The 19,451-nt window shown below is 50.8% G+C and overlaps 1 protein-coding gene across 6 annotated transcripts in view; it reads left to right on the forward strand.

Annotated features, from left to right (window-relative positions):
* The window catches only part of Nfatc1 (nuclear factor of activated T cells 1), a 111,564-nt gene that overhangs the window by 43,091 nt on the left and 49,022 nt on the right, over positions 1–19,451 (forward strand). For all 6 annotated transcript variants that reach the window (XM_048419660.3, XM_085676369.2, XM_048419661.3 and 3 more), the window contains exons 4-7: positions 2,178–2,380; positions 4,607–4,779; positions 6,479–6,619; positions 16,745–16,800. In XM_048419660.3, coding sequence (XP_048275617.1) covers positions 2,178–2,380; positions 4,607–4,779; positions 6,479–6,619; positions 16,745–16,800 — 573 coding nt within the window. The remainder of the gene's footprint in view (positions 1–2,177; positions 2,381–4,606; positions 4,780–6,478; positions 6,620–16,744; positions 16,801–19,451) is intronic.

The following is a 19,451-nucleotide window of genomic DNA, read 5'->3' on the forward strand; positions in this document are numbered from 1 at the left end:
GCTTTCTACAGGGGTGTTCATCGCCGTCCTGTTTGAGGGTGCTGAAACCAAACCCCTACACTCCAGCAACACATTTCAGGCTCCCACCTACAAGTCCCTCTTGGCTCTGAGTTCCGTGTTCCAGACCTCAGCCTCTCCACCCCACTTATGGCCAGGCTATTCCTTTGTGACCTCCATGAGGGGCTTAGCCCTTGGTAAAGTGGGTGACAATGACTAGGGGAGGGGGTGTTATACTTTGTCATAGATTAGGACCTTGATGCTCATTGCAAGTACAGGTGGCTCCTGCATCCCACGGTGTATGGCATCCAACCCGGGCTTCTTTCAGGGTAGAGGGGCACTGTGGGACATTGTAAGCATGACCCATGAGGTGGGCAGATCTCAAGACTCTGAATAGAATGACTTGGGGGGGCGGAGCTGCTAGGGGTGAGGCAGAGGAGCCAAAGCCTTGCCTGCAGATCGACTTCCCTCAGCCTGTGTGAGTCTCCCTGTCTAACACATTTTCCCAGGATCCTCTATGGTTGGGACCAGTGTCACCCTGTGCTGGCATATCACCTGCACCTGTCAGGGGCTCTTGCATCACACCTAAATGTTCATCATGTGTTTGAGCGGAGGCTGTAGGTCCTGGGCTCCTGGCCTGATGGACTCTGAGTGGTGGTGACACTGGTGTTTTTGCCCATTCTGTGGCCGTGACCCGTCTGAAAAGAGAATGACTTGTCATTGTATCGTGGTTGCTATTTTCAAAGACTTAGGAATTAGTCCAGAGAGGAGAGAGAGCAGAACAGTAGGAGAGCGAGCACACCCTACAGGACCAAGCAGTTCCAGGCCTGGTGGAATTAGAGTCCTCCAGACCTCCCCTGTCCTCGCAGAGCCTTGGAGGCATCTTCCCACCCTGTGATATAGCTCAAAGGTCCCCCCTTTGGCCACAGTCTCCACGAGGATGAAATGCCTTGGCCCCAACCTTCATTAGCTGATGACCAAAGGCAGTGCTGGAGATGGGACACACGGGGCTAATGCAGAGCTCTTGAAGGAGGGAAGGTACACTGGGGACAAAGAAAAGTGAAGCTGATACCTGTGGTGACCCCACTTCTAAACTCTGGTTGTTTATCTTGAAGGATGGCTTTTTCCTAGCACAAGGCCACATTATGGTTGTCCCCTAAAATGTAGGTCACCCACCCGTGGCCTGCACGAAGCATCTAGTTTTCTTGTCCTGGTTCAATTTATGCAGATGTGGTAGGAAGGATAGTGGGCTATGAGCACGGGCAGTCAGTTTCTCTGTCTTATCAGTGACTGCAAGATATTCTGTCCTCCTGACGGGCCAGCTGTGAGTCTGTCCTCCTGATGGGCCGGCTGTGAGTCTGTCCTCCTGATGGGCTGGCTGTGAGTCTGTCCTCCTGACGGGCCAGCTTTGAGGCAGCAGAGCAGCCGGCATCGGTAGGACATTTGTTGTTACCTCTTTCTGAAGGAGGGGTACACAGAGCAGTCATGAAAGGATGGCCTAGACACAGTTTGGTGTGTGGTGTGTGTGTGTGTGTGTGTGTGTGTGTGTGTGTGTGTGTGTGTGTGTAAAACATTGCACATGTTTTGAACTGTGTATAACTTTTGCATATGATGTACACACAATGTTTTATGCGAGTGTGTGTGATGGTGTGCATGTGTGCACATTTGCACATTGCCTCTAGGCGTGCATGTGAGCTCACATGCACACTGCCTGTCTGGTTATACCTGTTCAAAGGCATGTGTGAGGAGTGCATGTGTACACTGTTGCATGTATATGAACATATGTTGTGATTGTTTGAAGATAGGACCAGAATGTTCAAATTCTAATCTATATTCCCAGGGCCTGTAGGATAGTGGGGTTTTATTTTATTTTCATTTTTTGAGATAGGATCTCACTGTGTAGCTCTGGCTGTCCAGACACTCTCTATATAGATTCTGGCTAGCTGTAAACTAAGAGATCTGCCTGCCTTTGACCTGCAAATGCTGGGATTAAAGGTGTGCGCCACTATGCCTGGCTGCATTTTGTATTATAATTTTAAGAAGTACTGATATTACATCCCAGGAAGCTGAGGGACTGGGCACTGGGCACTGGGCACCGGGCACAGCTTTCCTCTGCTGACAAATGGACCCCACTGTTTCTCTGCATGGAGCTTACTGGGAGTTCTTTGTTTTCCTGCCAGCTACACGGTTACTTGGAAAACGAGCCGCTCACGCTCCAGCTGTTCATCGGGACGGCGGATGACCGCCTGCTGCGGCCCCACGCCTTCTACCAGGTCCACCGCATCACGGGGAAGACTGTCTCCACCACCAGCCACGAAGCCATCCTGTCCAACACCAAAGTCCTGGAGATCCCTCTACTTCCAGAAAATAACATGCGAGCCATGTAAGCTGAGTGGGGCTCCCTTGGGGATGGGCTCCTGCTGCTCTCCCCCAGCACCCAGGGCTCTGCTCCCAGCTCCCAGCTCCCAGGCCCTGTAGCTCAGGCCTGAAGGAACTTTACAAATATTTGCAACAGATTTGCTTCATTCTGGGTTTCCAGTTGCTATGTAGTGTGCCACCTACGAGAACTGTCTCAATCGCAGAGCTGTAAACACTACTCTGGCACCTGCATTTCACTCCTAAACACAGCACCTGTTTACTTCTGAATGCAGCCGTGCTCATTCAAGAAATGGTTGAGAGGAAAGGTAGGGAGGGCAACGCCTCTGGATCATGTTTTCACTGGAAGCTGCCAATGCAGCTAATGTGGCCAGCTCTGGTGCACAAAGCCCTTACGGCATACAGTTAGCTTAGAAAGGAATTCGTTAACAAGCTGAGAGCGCATCACATAATACGACGTTTTGAGGGCCCCGAACTGTGAGTGGAGCAGAGAGAACTTGTGTTCTGGTAGTTCCCATGGGAGTCACACTGAACTGGGACCTCAGACTGGGGACAGATGACAGCACACATAAGCAGGTATCCAGGAGGCCATAATGACAAACTGCAGGTAAGGGAGACTGGGCGCAGCCTGGAAGGCTTGATGTTGCCCTCCAGGATCTGTGTCTCCCTGGTGACATTCAACTAAGTGATTTCTACCAACGGGGCCATGTGAAAGCCTGGGCTGTACATGCGAAGGCTACTGGCCATGAGTGAATTTGGGATATGTGTTCATGCATGAGGAGGCCAGCATGGGGAGGGAAGTGTGAAAGACAGGCAGACTGGTGTGCCTGTATCACGCAGTACTTTGTGTGTGTGTTGATAAGTTCTCCATAACGTTAAGCCTTCTAAGCCAATAGCAAAGGGAAAGCTGTCTGTGTGCATCATCCTCTCACGGATCCGAGGGCTTTGCTGACCAGGACTTCGCTGTCAGTGCCTAGGTTCCCTTCTCTAACTGTATTAACTTCCCAAGGACAGGACAGGACAGGACAGGACAGAGCCAGCGCATCTCAGAGGAGCCAGGCTCAGCCACAGCTGCTGTGGCCACTATGACGCAGCATACTCCAGCAGGGGACCAGGGAGCAGCCATCAGCAAACACAGCCACATAGCGCAAGACATACTCTGAAGGCTACGTGTGTGTGTGTGTGTGTGTGTGTGTGTGTGTGTGTGTATGTGTGCGCGCGCGCGCACTGAGCTACAGGGCCCCACACAACTGCTTGGTGTGAGAGACGCATGCTTATTCTCTTCTTGTATAGGGGAAGGAAAGGCACTGGTTTTATTATATCAAGATTTTTGTTATGTTTGGAACATTTTAGATTTGAATGAAATTATGAAGTAAAGTGAAATTATGTGAAACCCTAGAAGACAAGTTTTACAAATTTATTATAAAAGATATCAAAGTGAACAAAGAAAGTAATGTTCTAGACCTTGATTACGTTGGCTAGAGCACTTTAGGACACACAGGGAAGTGGAGCACTTCAGGACACACAGGGAGATGGATCACTGCAGGATGCCCAGGGAGGTGGAGCACTGCAGGACGCACAGGGAGGTGGAGCACTTCAGGACACACAGGGAGGTGGAACAGTTCAGGACACACAGGGAGATGGATCACTGCAGGATGCACAGGGAGGTGGAGCACTGCAGGATGCACAGGGAGGTGGAGCACTTCAGGACACACAGGGAGGTGGAGCACTTCAGGACACACAGGGAGATGGATCACTGCAGGATGCACAGGGAGGTGGAGCACTTCAGGACACACAGGGAGGTGGAGCACTTCAGGACACACAGGGAGATGGATCACTGCAGGATGCACAGGGAGGTGGAGCACTGCAGGATGCACAGGGAGGTGGAGCAGTTCAGGACACACAGGGAGGCGGAGCACTGCAGGACACACAGGGAGGCACATCCTTCTAGGCTTTTCCTCTCAGAGCTGTTCTGCAGTGACTGGGATGTCTGGGACAGCGACTGTCTGGTCTGCAGGGGCCCCAGGTGGAGACGACAGTCTACATAACTGCTCCGTTCCCACCCTCTGACGTCCATAGATGCTGTAATCTTCTCCATAGGCTTCTCAGAGAGGCCTGCTCAGCATGAACAGGCTAGGAGGGCTATGTCTTTTGGCCTGGCAGCCAGATGGCTGGTGCTTCTCATATTCGGCGCTGGACTTTAAAGACAAGCCATGGCTTTTGTTTCTGGCAGCATTGACTGTGCTGGGATCCTGAAGCTCAGAAACTCGGACATCGAGCTGAGGAAAGGGGAGACAGACATCGGGAGAAAGAACACCAGGGTGCGGCTGGTCTTCCGCGTCCACATCCCACAGCCCAATGGCCGCACGCTGTCTCTCCAGGTTGCCTCAAACCCCATCGAGTGCTGTAAGTAGAAGCAGGATGAGCTGTAGTGATAATTCATCTGCTTCAGCCTACTTCCTGGGAAACAGGACTCCTGCTGCATCACCATAAGGGTGTCTGGCTGGGGTACATATCCCATATGAAGCTGGTCAGTACCTGACCAAAGTACGCAGCGTTCCTGTCCCTGGCAACTACAGATGTCAAAAAACAAAGTTGGCCATGAAGCAGTCATGTTGACTGCATCTGCATTTATTCCCTCTTTATTTGGGGGAAATTGAGAAAAGGAAGCTTGGCTTTGGCAGCCAGCAGACTGGGCAAAGTGAAACAATTTCTCTCCATTCTTCTCTTTTCCTCTTCTGCGTTCTCCTCCTCCTCTCTGTTCCTACCCAGTTCCTCTTTTCCCCCATCTCTTTGCTACCTGCATCTCCCTTATTCTCCTTCTCCTCTATTCTCTACTTATTCCATCTCCCCAGCCCGTGTGTGTGTGTGTGTGTGTGTGTGTGTGTGTGTGTGTGTGTGTGTACATGCTCACACACGCACACACTTCTGGGGATGGAACTCAGAGCCCCATGCATGGTAAACCAATGATCTGCCAGTAGACCATACACCATGTCCCAAACCTGAATTTTGTAATCTCTATAAGATTATCTTCCCTGGTGGTACTAAGTTTTTGCCTTTAAAATGTGCGGTGGCCGCCAGACCAGGAACAGGTATGGCTATTGCCTTCCTGTGTTCTGCTTGGCTGGTCCCTGGTTAGCAAGCCTGGTCACTGAAAACCTGCCAGTTCCCATCCTGTCTACTTCCCTGCATGCTGAGAACTGGACTCATATGGGACCAGCCAGCCCTCTGAGGAGAGACATAGTCCTATCCAGCCCTTGCTGCTTATTTTCGGTGCCTCCAGACTGTTTTGCCCTCCCCAGCTCTTTTGGCTTTGTCTCCCAAGAGACTCCCTCTGTGAGGTCTTTGGTTCCATGCTCAACTTCCTATTCTACACACCCCCCTGTCAGTGGTCCCCGGACTGTGGAGCAGGCCCACCTATGTATCCAGCAAATTCCTGCTTCCCCCGGAACAAGTGGGACCTTCCACAGTCACACAGTCACATACACTGAAACCATGTGGCTCTGCCCTCTGTCCCCTTCTCTCTCAAGCCTCTGGAGACATAAATTTCTAAGGCTGTGAGGTGAACTCTTCCCTGCCCTGAACTGTCTGACTCAAGGGAGTAAGGTCACCCATCTGACACAGATGTTGGCAATGTCACCCTCTCTCCAGGCCTCTGCAGTCCCCTTGCATCTGTTGCCCTCCTGAAGCTGCCAGTGCTCCACGTGGTCCCTCCCAGATACCTGTCAAGCTTTCCACTTTGCCCCTGCCCCCAGGCTCAGTCTAACACTAGGACTGAGTTTCCTATCCAGCTCTTGTGAGGGTCTCACTGCCCTCCCACTCCAGGGGCCAGCATTAGGAATCACCGATCCTATTGCCGGCAGTTCTGAAGACAGTGTTCCATTCTTACCGTGGACCATGTCCTGATGGGTTTGCTACCATACTCCTGACCAATTGGAGCAGCACACCTATGGTAGTCCACATAACATGGTTTGAGACCCTCTGCAAAGTTCAGGGCTTGGTCAGTCCCTTAGATCAAATGGCAGCACACGGGGCCCAGCATCCCAGCCAGGGTTCCTCCAGACATCAAAGACAAAGCTTACAACTATGACCTCTTCTGCTACAGCCCAGCGGTCGGCCCAGGAGCTGCCCCTTGTGGAGAAGCAGAGCACGGACAGCTACCCAGTCATTGGTGGCAAGAAGATGGTGCTGTCTGGCCATAACTTTCTGCAAGACTCGAAGGTCATTTTCGTGGAGAAAGCTCCAGGTATGTTCTCCAGGATGGTGGATGAGCTCTGCTCTGGGTGCTGCTGGGAACCGGCTCCTGGTTAGCAAAGATATAGATTCTCCACCTGCGTGATCCGTCTGCAGAAGGGTGTTGGTCATAGCACAGGCAGTCACCAGGAAGACAGTCACCAGTTACCCATAGGGCTCTGTAGAGCCTGTGATTGCATCCCCTTTGTGGTTTTGTGTTGCTGAAAGTCAGGTGAAAGCTCCCCTTGGCATCTCCAGTCCCAGACTGGAATTAAAGAAGCCTGCAGGCTGGATATTTCAAAGGTACTTGCTTGGGGTCGTCTGATTCCCTAGAGTGGAAACTAAGCCTGGCACCCATTTTTTGCTCTTCCAGCCCTTCTTCCTGGCTTCCCCCTCCTTTCCCTCTCATGAGGGAGACCTCACTTGGCTTCTCTAGGAAGTCAGTCCCCTAAGCAAGTGCCAGCTAATACCATAGTGGATTTAAGTATGGACCTGCTGACCTTCTTGGTGTCCATAACATGGACATCACAGCCCAGAATGGTATTCTCTTTGTCATTGGAACCTTCAGTGCCACAGCCATGTGTGTGAGTTGCCATTCATCTCCATGGACCCCTGTACCCTATAAATATCTCCATGAGAAGACAGACCATGACACCAGCACTTATAGAAGGAGACTGTGGTTTTGTTTCCCGGCCACCCAGACTCAATCACACAGAAACTGTATTAATTAAAACGCTGTTTGACCAACGGCTCAGGCATATTTTTAGCTAGCTCTTACATCTTAAACTGACCCACTTCTAGTAATCTATATATTGCCACGAGGCTGTGGCTTACTGGTAATGTTCTGGCATCTTTCTCTTTTGGTGGCTACATGGCATCTCTTTTACTCTGCCTACTCTCTCTATGTATCTCTGGATTTCCTGTCTGGGTTTACTCTGCTAAGCCATTGGCTGAAAGCTGAAACAACTTTATTCATCAACCAATACAAATAACACATATACAGAAGGACATCTCACATCAGGCACTGTCTCAGCTATAGCTTTCTACTCACACTGGCCTGTAATGGAAATTTCTTATTAATGGCAGATATAGGGGGTTGGAAAGGGTTGTGCCCTAAAGAGTTGTGTGAGTTGTATATTTTCTTTACACCTGGAGCCATTGTGTCTGTGTAATACATGGGCCAGGAATGTCGCCCAGGTCTCTTCATTTAGACACTGGGCCAGTTGCTTATTATTTCTGGAACAGTGGGGACCCTTTCTGACTTCAGATGGAGGCAGCAGCTTGGTAGAGCTGTGCTGACCAAAGAGGCTGCTGGGCACAATAAAAAGACCCTAGTCCAGTGATACTCAATTTTAAAGAACAGGGGTAAGCTGGGCATGAGCCTCTCGGGTGTCTATGGGTAGGTGTGCCCTCACCCAGTGGTCCTCGATTATCCTCCTCTACAAACACTGCACGGAGTTTGGAGGTTTGGACCTAGGTCTTCTTCCCAATGGCATTTCTCAGGGATGCCACATGGGCAGCCCTGGCTGCATCTACTCAAGGCGGGTGTGTTAAAGACTTTCCCTCCTTTTCTTGCTTACCCACTGGAGTTTTCTTGGAGGTGGTCAGTCGGTACTTACCCTAATCACCGGAAAGCATGGAGTCATTCAATAGCCTCCATAATGGGATCTTGATTTTGTGCCATTCACGGGAAACTTAAGCACTTCAATCAACATAGGCTTTCAGATTTAACTCGGCTCGCCTCTGTAATCACGCATATAATTGGAAAATATGTTTTAAATTATAAAGAAAACCCAACTAAGTACAATGATAAAGAGAATTAGCCGTGCCCACACCCTTCTCTGGGGAGATTCATTCTGAAACCATTTGACCTTCAGAACCTCGGGTACGCCTCCCTGCCAGAGGAGGAGCACAGACTTCATGCTTGCGCTCGGCACAGAGTACATCTCTGTGCTCAGACCGAGGATAGCCATGACCCCCTGGCCTTGTCACAAGGCAGGATCCAGACAGCTTTCCTGCCTGTTTATGGTTATTCGGGATGGGGAGGCCTAGGATGGTGCCTCCCACATTGGAGAATTGATCAGAGCTATAGACTTGGCAGTTCTCAGCCAATAGCAGGCAGCTGGGTCAGAGCCTGGCACGGTGCAGCAATAAGGTGCAGTGGCGAGATTCACCTTCCTGCCTACTAAGTGAGAAGCCCTCCACTGACCACAAACCCCCGCTTCACCGATGGTTCCTGCCTTCAAGCTAAGCCTACTCTCCCAGGTTGCAGATGATCTCTAGTATACATAAGGCATGCAATACATGAGTAGCCATCACCAATGCATACAGCACTGTGAGTTTTGGCATGTGGGAACACTACAGTTCTTTGTCTAGACGATGTTTGTTGTTTCATTTTTTTTATAATTAGATTATTTGCGTATCCACTCAGGTGTGTTCATGCAAATGGTATTTTTCTGAAGGGAGGAAACCAACATCTGCATAATTCTCTTCCTCTACAGTTGGTTTTCTAAGCAAATGCCATCACTAACCTACCATACCATGTGCGGTATGTAGAGACTAGCTTTTTCTAGTTGTTTCTTTCTGAGAAACCTCTAAGCTCCGTTTGAATTAATAGCAGAACTGGACTCTTGTCTTCTGATAGTATGTCTGGTCCATTTTAAAGTTCTGTTTTTAAACTTCTGCTTGCAGGAGGACCACACTGGGGTGCGAGGAGCCACTGTGTGGAAGCTGCGAGTTGGGCAGTTGTTACCCTCTCTGGAAGAGGCCACCCCTGTGGCTGTGGCTGTTGTGACCATTGTTGAGTCAGGCAATCAGGACTACAGCCAGGGTTGTGTTCTAATGTTACTTCCCTGTGTGATGCAGGATGCCTGAGTCACAGGTACCCTGCTATTCTGTGGGCCACCATCCAGTGCTCTGGGTAACAATGTTCAATGACTCAAAGGTTCTGTGTATCCATCAGAGCAGTTTCCCTGCCAGGAGGGCCGTGGGAGTTGGGGCGTTTCTGCTGCTGTGACTTGGATAGAAGTGGTAGAGCTAGTGGCTGGCTCCTGCACCTGCACACCTCACTCTGCCTCTGCACTTAGCAGTTAAGGGAAGTGACCCTATGGTCTCTGTGGCTGGCCCCTACCATGGTCATCTGTTGATGCTCTCTGGGAGGGATTTATACCACAGGGCATTAAGCAGCATGCCTCTGGCTTATCCATAATGGAGAAGCTGTGGCTCTTCTCGGGTCTCCTCATCATGTCAGGCAATTGGTTTCTGGTTGAAATGAGACTTTCTTTCAAGGATGAAGGTCAAAAGTTTATTCCTGAGAGTCAGGGAACACTGCCGGATAATGCAAACCCTTGGAGGATATTTGTCCAAGAAGCAGAGGTAGAAGGTGAGGTGTGTGGGCATTCGCATGGGTCCGCATGTCCTGCCAGATGTTGTGGCAGACTCTCGACCCATTCACTCCGAATGCTGCAGGTGTCTGTCATAGGAGAAGACAATCCAGCTGTTTGCCCAAGTATGGCTGTGTCTTCAGATGTGCAGCCTGGGTGGCATGTTTGAATGCGAATGAGAGCCCCCATCCCTGAGCAGTGAAAGCGAGAGGCATCTTCCTGAGGTAGGCTCACTCTTCTTTGGAGAGTGACCCAAGGTGAGCAGAAGGTGCTGGTTTCTAAGGCACCACCCAGCTCTGGATGTTGGCATTGCATCCAAAGTTTATACACTCACTTTCTGCTCTGTTTTAAAACCTTATTGAAGTCTTCTTGGGCTTCTATTACTACATTCAAACTGTGCCGTCTGAACACCCAAACCCCAACACAGACAGATGACACCTGACCCTCCTTATGCCATCTTCTGCACTTGCTCCTCAGTGCCATTGCCCTCTGAGGCCCGAGATACGTCTGTCTCCAAAGCACAGACCTGGTATGCTCTGCTGCCCACGGATCTGCTTTCCCAGGCTGACCTTTCCTCTGCTGCTTGGGAAGGTGTTGGTGCACGGACACAAGCATTGGTAGGATGATACTGGAGCATGCAAACAGAATTTAGAGTTTGGGAAACGGTGCGAAGTTGTCCTATGTTTCTTTCAATGGGCACAGGAAGGCAGAACTGGCAGGTGGGCATGTTCCATCCCTCTGAAGTAAGACAAGTGTTTAGATGGGGGTTGCACTTCCTTGCTAGCTGACTTTCCCTGTCCTTGCAGAGTAGAGAGGTTTGATCAGGCATGGTGATGTGCTTTGATGAGAGCCAAAGAGAAGGCGAACCGTGGAGTGGAAAGTCTCAAAGTAGGAGGGCAGACATGGATCCTCCTGAGTCTAGAGAATGTGTGTAGGAGAAAGTGCTATCACCACCCAGCCAAGGGGTCCAAGAGACACCTGTTCACCTGGAGGATGAAGCAGAGATACTTCATCATGGTGTGTCTCTCTGGGAATAGAACTGGTCCCAGGGCTGGCCAGAGGAGAAGGTACTAACCTGGCGAAGGGAAACCTCTGGACAGCTGAAGACAGCAGGGCTCTGGGAGGGGTGGAGACCTTGGACTCTTCATGGGCCATGTGCTCTGACTCTCCCCAGACTTTCAGCCTGCATGTTAATTGTGATGCATTCCAAGGGATCTCTGTGTGGGTAGCACCCACTCCTGGCTAGAGCATATAGCTGGAAACCTTCAGTCTCCAGTGCATACAGCTGACAGTCTTTGCTCATTTCTGTTTTTTATTTTTTAAAGTATGAGTCTGCTCATGATTGAAGACTTAAGGGCATACTGTCCCGTGTCTAGGAAATAGTCTCCAGAGAGATCTCTGGCTTTAAGATAGTATGTAGGGAGTGGAGGGTGTCCATATGGAGCTGTGTCCCTGCATGGGGTATGTGTGTCAGTATGCATATGATATGTATGTATGGCAGTGTTTAATGTATGTTTACCCAAGTATGGATGAATGTGTATGTATGTCAGTGTGTCATGAGGTATGTGTCTGTGTGTGTGTATATGCATGTGGTGATATTAGTATGTGCATGTGTGACATGACCGAATACTCCATTGGCCCCATGTGGAATGTCCCTGCCACTTGCAGTGCTGAGCAGGGGCACCTCAAATTCCACGACATCTTTCCACCATATGGTTGTTACAGTTAGAGACAACCAGCCATGTTTCATCTACCGCGAGGATGGAAGTGATGTTCCTACAGTTCCTATCGCCAGGCAGTCTCCTGCCATCTGTAATCCCCGTGCCTCAAGCCATGTGGCCACAGAGAACTCTTCTCTTCTGCTTCCCCAAGAACTTCTGAAAGTCCCCCAGATGTAGCTACCCTGGGTTTTTTTACTCACTGGGTGTCTCAGGGTCAGCTGTAGGCGTTACACATACCCTGAAGCCGTGACCAGCTGTAGGAAAATGCTTTCCTTTTTCCAATTCTCTGGCCGTGGTGCTGGGGTGGGCCAGATCAGAGGACAGTGTCTGCTCCCTGGCTCTGTACGTCATCAGCCCTCTGCGCATGTGCTTGTTTTCATCATGGGCATAAAAATACCACTGTGCTGACCTGGTCAGGCAAGGCTCCACGTGGCTACCGTCCACGGTCACTCAGCAAGATTTGGGGAGAGAGCACCCTTGAAGATCTGCCTCACAGACATGCCCAGCTCTACATGGTTCCAGAAATCACTGCCCCAGTGAGTAAAGTTAGCTGGGGGACTGGACCCAGAATCTTTTGCACAGACAACATTTCTAAGAGCCTTAGGTGGAAATGAATTGGAAAGGCAATGATAGACCCACCTTGGGCATTCAGAAATTAGACTCTGTCCAGAGGCCTCCATGGTAGGAGGGGTCTGCCTTAGCTCCTGGTGCTGACAAGCTGTGTACACGCTGTATATCACTGGTGGGCTTCATGGACAGTGTGATGGAAGCCAAACAGGGTCCCTACAAATGAGCAGCTGGCCCTTGACCATCTTCTCCCTTGAGGGTTGTAGGATCCCATTTGGCCGTCGGACTCACAGTCCCACTGGGTTATACCTTTCTGCCCAGTGCCTGTAGATGACAAACAACCAGATCTCTCATGGGTGCAGTTCCCGTGGCTTTATGCTGTCTGCTCTGTGCCCAGGATGCTTTCATCTTGACGAGAGAGGTCCCTTTTCCGTGAGCACTGGTACAGGTGTGACTGGGTGTGTCTCTGACGCTCTGGTACTGGAAGGACTCATTGGAGTGGTTGTGTGGAAGACGCTGGACTTCATGGGGTGGAGTCTAGTGAGAAGGATAGGGGTGTGTGTGTGTGTGTGTGTGTGTGTGTGTGTGTGTGTGAAGTGGGGAGGTTACCCTGCAAGCGACCAAAGTGCTGGTTAGCCAAGCAACCTGTTGTGAAGGGCAAGCCTGCTCCTCAGCCCTCTGGCATCCTGCCTAACTGTGAATCCTCTTCCACATAGACTCCCGCATGGCACCATTACTACCAGCGCCCCCTCTCCCCTGGGACGGAGTGGCTGCTGAGTCACAAACTTCAGGTGGTCTGTGTTAGCCACAAAGAGCCTGAGAAGCCATCAGCTCTTCTCCTCCCCATCCAAATGCCCGCCATTCCCTCCACACACCTTGTGGATTTACCTCTGGGATACTTTTTGGCAGTATCGTCAAGAGAGTGTCTGTGTTTTGCTGTCTTGTTTCTGTCACAGGATGGCATTTTCATGCCCCTAGTAGTAGATCCCAGTGCTCTGCTCATCTCTTTGACTGACCGGTACCCCCTGTGGCCTGGCCGCACAGACAGGTTGCCCAGCAGACAGGCATGAGTTACTCCACTCTCTGTGATCGCCAGGAATGAAGTTGTTGTGAGTGTTCACAAGCAAGGTTCTGTGAGTGTCTGTGCCGTCCTCCTGGCACATACCTGGGTGTGTTTCTGTCCTCAGCTAGCCAGTGCCATCAGGCTGTTTTCCAAAATGCTGGGCAGTCTTGGTCGACCTTGGGGTACTGCTGAGGAGGGCAAAGCTGCCCTCTTAACGGGAGAAAAACAGGCATCTCAAAGGTCATTGGCTGAAGGAGTTTCACCAGCAGGAACCCAAGGGATACATATCTGCATGGTCCATGGAAGGTTAGAAAACCCACACACATACCAGGCTGTCCATGCTCAGAGCCTCTCAGAAGTGCAGCTCTGTTGTGCTCCCCCAACCTCCTAACACATCCATCCTGGGGCTTCACCATGCTGGGATGTTTGGACCCGCCCCTCTCTCGAGGATGGTGTGATGCAGATGCAGACCAGGAAGGGTGAAGCCTCCTGCCCCACTGTGCGGAGGAGGTAGAAAACATATCCCAGGATGCTCCTCTGCTCCTGAGCAAACTTTAGCTGGAAACAGTGGCTCAGCCCCTACCCTGGCCTGTGGGCCTGTGGTGGCAGCAGCGTCCTGCAGCCAGTGGAGCCGCTTGAGACCTGCAGGCTGGCTGTGTGGAAACCTTGGGTGGGTGTGGTGGGGAAGCCTTTCCGATGACTCACACGGCAGGGAATTCCCTAATGATTTGGAATATTTTTACTTCTGAACTGGAGCACAGTTTCCTACTGAGAGCCTAGGGAGCTCCCGATAAGATGGGACACAAAGGCCCTTTTAGGATGGCCGGCTGGCTCCCTGCTGGGAGAGGCTAGATTCTCAACAGGGCTGTGTTAACTTGCCTCTGAGCATGGGCTCTCAGAGGCAAGAGAGCCTCTTTGTTGAGGATGTCATGGGCTCCTCTGGGTCTAGGGCATCCCTCGCAGTTGACACGCTGATGATTTCCTCAGGATTATAAAGGACCATCTCCACAGCATTGGACCCCTGGGCTCCTGCTAGAAGCAGCCTGCCATGTGTGCATTTGAAAGTCCGGTCAGCTGTGTCAGAACAAGAAGAACCGTCACTCAGTTTCCTCGCTGTGTGGCAGCTGCAGATGGAGGAGCAAGGTCCAGATGGGACCAGCGCTTTGAATACCCTAGCCTGGGAAGAAGTGATTGACAGCAGCCCCTTCATCTTGGCTGCAAGGAACCATAATTCAATGGGAAACGTAATCTGATGAGTTATCTAACTTGGTGCGAGTTAGAGGACAGGAACGGAGCTCTGTCTTGTCTGCTGGTGGTAGGCGTGGTGCTGGATGGGAGCTAGCCAGTCATGTCATGGCAGCTCTCGAGGTCCTCCTTCTCAGTCGCTCTGATGGAGGGAGCACTCCTCATAGGCAACTGAGGTAAAGGGAGGGAAAAGACCTTTCTTCTTTTGTGCGGCCATATCTGGAGTATCCAGTCCACCTGTATGCCTGCCTACATTTCATTAACTTTTTGCCACATGATTTGAACTCAGGAAGCACTGCCTTAGGAATGAGAGTGTTTCTCCATTCTCAGAGGTGACAGGGCTACTACGCAAACTCTTAAAGGGCGTGGGATGTAATTTTCCCCCACAGAGAGCCTCAGTTTCCTTCTTAATGTCTCCAGGCTTACCTGCTGCCTCTCCTTCTTGGACAGGAAGGCCGCACCTACTCCACATGGTTCTGAGTCTGCGCCGGAGCTTTCGGGATGATGGGGACTAACCTACAGTTGGTGTGCCCCTGTCCACCCTACAGTTGGTGTGCCCCTGTCCACCCTACAGTTGATGTGCCCCTGTCCACCCTACAGTTGGTGTGCCCCTGTCCACCCTACAGTTGGTGTGCCCCTGTCCAGGCAGAGGCACTGCAGTTTCTCTGCCGCCAGAGAGTGGCCTTGCCCGGGGAGGTTTCAGAAGCTGTGGCAGAGGTAGCAGAAATGTGCTACCTGCCTCTGCCTTGTAGACGTCAAGCCTAATCTTCACAAGCATAGCATGCGGCAGGGCTGCACAGCCAGCACGTGGTCAGAGAGCTGCATGTCGGCTTTTCCTGCTTGACCCTCATGGTGACATGGTGACAACACGTCCTCTGCTCAGCTGAGGTCCCCAAATCGCCAGGGCCAGGGGGTCCACGGCTCGTGACATTCCGATGCTCTCGGGATGGCCAGGTGTATTTTTAGTGTCCTGTTGTTTTCTCTGAGGGGTGTGGCTAGAGAATCCAGTTAGAGCTCTTCCTGGGCTCCTCTGCTGGGTGATCTGCTCGGGGCCTGGAGCGTCTTGCTGGCTGCTGTGGCCTGGTGAGCCTGGGTGGCTCTCGGAGCCTCCGATGACTCACATTTCCACCCTGTGCCTCCACCCTCCACCCACCCCTGTCCGGGACTGAGGGAAGGAGCTGGTGTTTGATTTATCAGTAATGTAGGGGTAGCGACAGATAAATGGACTGGGAGCAGAAACCAAGCATGAGCCTAAAAAGGCTCATCTCAGGAACTGACTTCAGTTTGGAGGAGATAAAAGCTGGGATGGATGTCTGTCAACTCGGGAGCCGCCCATCTGTCCCCAGTTCACGGGCCTGTCAGCAGGCCTGGGGACTCAGAGCCTGTGAGTGGCAGACACCCTTCCTCTAAGCACTGGGTCCACACCTCACCGCCAGCGGAGAACAATAAGAGCTTTCACTGTGCCTATGGGAGCCTTTTAATTTTTTTTTTTTTTTTTGGTAACATGCAAACGGCCACTGGACTAAGGTTAAAAATACCGCGTGTTTTGCATTTTCCAGGTCCCAATATGGCATGAAATAGCCAAAGAAAGACTTTTCTTATCCTCAGCATTTCCTCTGGACAGAGGCTTGGGCATTGGCCTGAGCTCTCCCAAAACACACAGGGAGGCTGGTGGGATAAGGCACCATGTGGCAGCGCCAAGTTGTGCTCTGTACAAGTCTTGTCTGGCTGGGTTTCGGGGTTTCCCTGCCTCTGTCTCCCTCAGAAGAGGCTGAGGTAGGAGCCCTCTCTTGATGTGTGCTGGGGCCACTAAGAGGTATGTAAACACAGACATAGGATGGACCATTAGAAACATTCCTGACTGTGTGGGTCCCTCTGATTCAGAGGTTACACTGGACGTTGTCTTTGGACTTTACTAACTCTACAAGGCCAGTCCTCTGAATCTGGTGGGTGCTCACCACTGGAAGGGCCAGATGTCTAGGGAGCCCAGAGTGCTGTCTTGGCCCACACCCTGAGCAGCTAGACACTGCCATTCCCTGATATCACCATTCCTTCCCATTCTCCCCTCCCTGATCTTCAGTTTCTGGGTCACCTGGAAGGTTTTGAAGACAGACTATGCCCACACAAAGTGACAGATTTCTTCCTGCCCTTTGTTCCAGATGGCCACCACGTCTGGGAGATGGAAGCAAAAACTGACCGAGACCTGTGCAAGCCAGTAAGTACTTAGGATCCCGAATCAGGGACTGGAGGCCAGTCTAGGGCTCCTGCTCATTAAAATGAAGAAATGCTAAAACAAAAAAACCAGACAAAGGCGGTGAGAAAACACAGCCATAAATCTCTTGCCCAAACAAATGCCATCAGGATAGAGTTGGGGCAATAGCAGTGACCTTGAGGACAGAGACTGGATGGAACTTGAGGCCTCTTTGTGTTGTGTTTGCTTTGTCTTTTAGAGGTAGCAGATTCTATCTCCTCTTGCTAATGCTCTACCCCCGGGAGATCTTGGTGTTCTAAGCCTTGTTCATGGACACCAAGCACCTGCCTGGACATGCCACCCTGCCTGTGTGACTTGCCACCACCCTCTCCAGAGAATGCCTCAACTACCTAGCACTCTTGTTTTGAACTTGACATGAATGAGAGGGTAGACCTAACCGGATAGCTTAGATCTGCTGGTTGGGTTTGCTGATGAGCTGTGGTAACCGTGTGGCATGACCTGTGGGTGACATAATTAGTCTCCCGCCTGCTCATAGACATGGCACCTGCCCATGCTTCTTCTTCACCTTCACATCAGGCTGTTGTTGTTTGTGATTGGCTAATTATGTTGGAAATATGTTTTGCTACACCAGTGTATTTCTGACTGTTGGTGTGGTCTCCTTTCTCACGGCTGCCCATCTCTTCACCTCCAATGGCCACTGGGGACAAAGTGGAGTCAGGCCTTGTTTGCTGACTACAATCTGTCTCTACCATTCTCACAGTGTTCTCTCTGGTTTGCTTGGCTTTTGCAGTGCCAGAAGTTGAACTAAGAGCCACACATGCTGGGCAAATGCTCCACCATTGAGCTATATTCCCAACCCCAACACTGTCTTTTAATTGGACATTAAGCCATGGATGCTTAAAGCGATCATTAGTTCAGACAAGTCAGAAAACCCTTGCTCAGTTCTGTGTGTGTTCTCTCCAGTCTCAGGATAACAGAACATACTACAGCCAGGGAGTGGGTTTTCGTAAAAGCAACTAAAATCCTCCCAGACTCTATAGTTCATTCCACTGACTGCTTTTCAATAGTCCAGGCAGTGCTCTTGTGAACACAGGACAAAGGGGGCCTTTGGTGTGCTCTGTGTGTGGAAGTGGGGTTTAAAGTGATTCAGAAACCCTGGGCAAATTTCTCTCGGGCCACCTGTGAACACGGTGCGGCCAGAGTCACATAAACAAGACATGCTGGTAGCGGGACTCACAGAGCAGACAGTTGGTCACGGCTCTCGTTAGCATACAGTCGCCAGGGTGTTTGCTTCACTTGCAGCAGACACAGGCTGCCTTCCTGCCCTCTGGGTGACTCCGTCAGAATGAAACAGATTTGCTTTTCTACTGCAGTTCCTCTTCCAGGCACCGATCCACTCTCAAGGAGCCTTTCAAAGTCTTTGTCAGGTGGAAGAGTCCTCTCTGACCAGGATGATACTTGTTCGTGAAGGTGAAGCATTAATCATTCATCCGCAGTGCCTGGCTTCCTCCCTCCCACTGAGGAAGTCTTTCTCTGCCTCGGTCTAGTTTCTCAGCTTCACACAAGAAGCCGTTATGGAAATATTGAAGATAATGGCATGTGCCTATGTGCATATGCACACACATACACATATACCACATAGAGGGACACACAAAACATACATGCACTGCACACACATTGCATCTGCAGATATTTCAAAGATGGGTTTCTGCTGTGTATGTGATTACACCTTGCATACAACTAAAAATATGAACTCGAGGCAGCAAGCTTTCCTGAAGCCTTAGATGTTTGCAGCCTTTGTTGTCTCTGACAGCGTCGACAAGTCCCATCTTTGGATTTCAGGTTACATTTCATCCAGCTCCTCCTCTGTGTTCTAGGGCAGAGCTCCTGCGGAAGCGGTCTTGGTATAGGGTTGAGGTGCATTGACGTGCCAGGGAGGAGAGCCTGGCACTCTGGGCTGTTTTGTATTCCTTACTCAGGGGCCTCAGGTTTTTATTCTTTTCTTTTCTTTTCTTTTCTTTTCTTTTCTTTTCCTTTCTTTTCCTTTCCTTTCCTTTCTTTTCCTTTCTTTTCTTTTTTCTTTTTTCTTTTCCTTTTTTTCCTTTTCTTTTCTTTTCTTTCTTTCCTTCCTTCCTTCCTTCCTTCCTTCTATTCTTTCTTTTTTTAACCTCAGCTTGAGTATCAACAAGATGTGTCTTCTTGTGTCTTCCCTTGCTTCCTTCTAAAGAGTTGTTTCTTTCATTGACATGGTAGCAGCTGCCACCCCTGAGTGCCAGCAGCTTCCTTCAATGCAGCACGTCCTAAAAGCCACCCAGTGACCGTCTCTGTCCTTTTCACCCGACTGAACTCAAGCGTCACAGTGAGACCACTAAAAGCTGGACACAGCCCAGACCTGAGTTGCCACAGTTTGGGGCAGCCCCCTACGAAGGCGACCATGTAGCGTGGGTGAACAAACTGCAGCCTCCCTCAGCCGCCTTTTACCTGCCCCTCCCCCACCCTCATTTCTTCCAAATGAAGGGGAGGAAATGCAACAGCTGCAACAGGTTGCTGGAGTGAGTGCATCCTGGGGGATGGGTCCCAGGGGACAGAGCCCAGCGCACTGGCCAGTCCTGCCCTGGTGCTGGTGTCTAAGGGCTCTCAGCACCAGGCTCCCT

The sequence above is a fragment of the Myodes glareolus genome, chromosome 13, assembly GCF_982192425.1.
Source record: "Myodes glareolus chromosome 13, mMyoGla1.1, whole genome shotgun sequence".
Lineage (NCBI taxonomy): Eukaryota > Metazoa > Chordata > Mammalia > Rodentia > Cricetidae > Myodes > Myodes glareolus.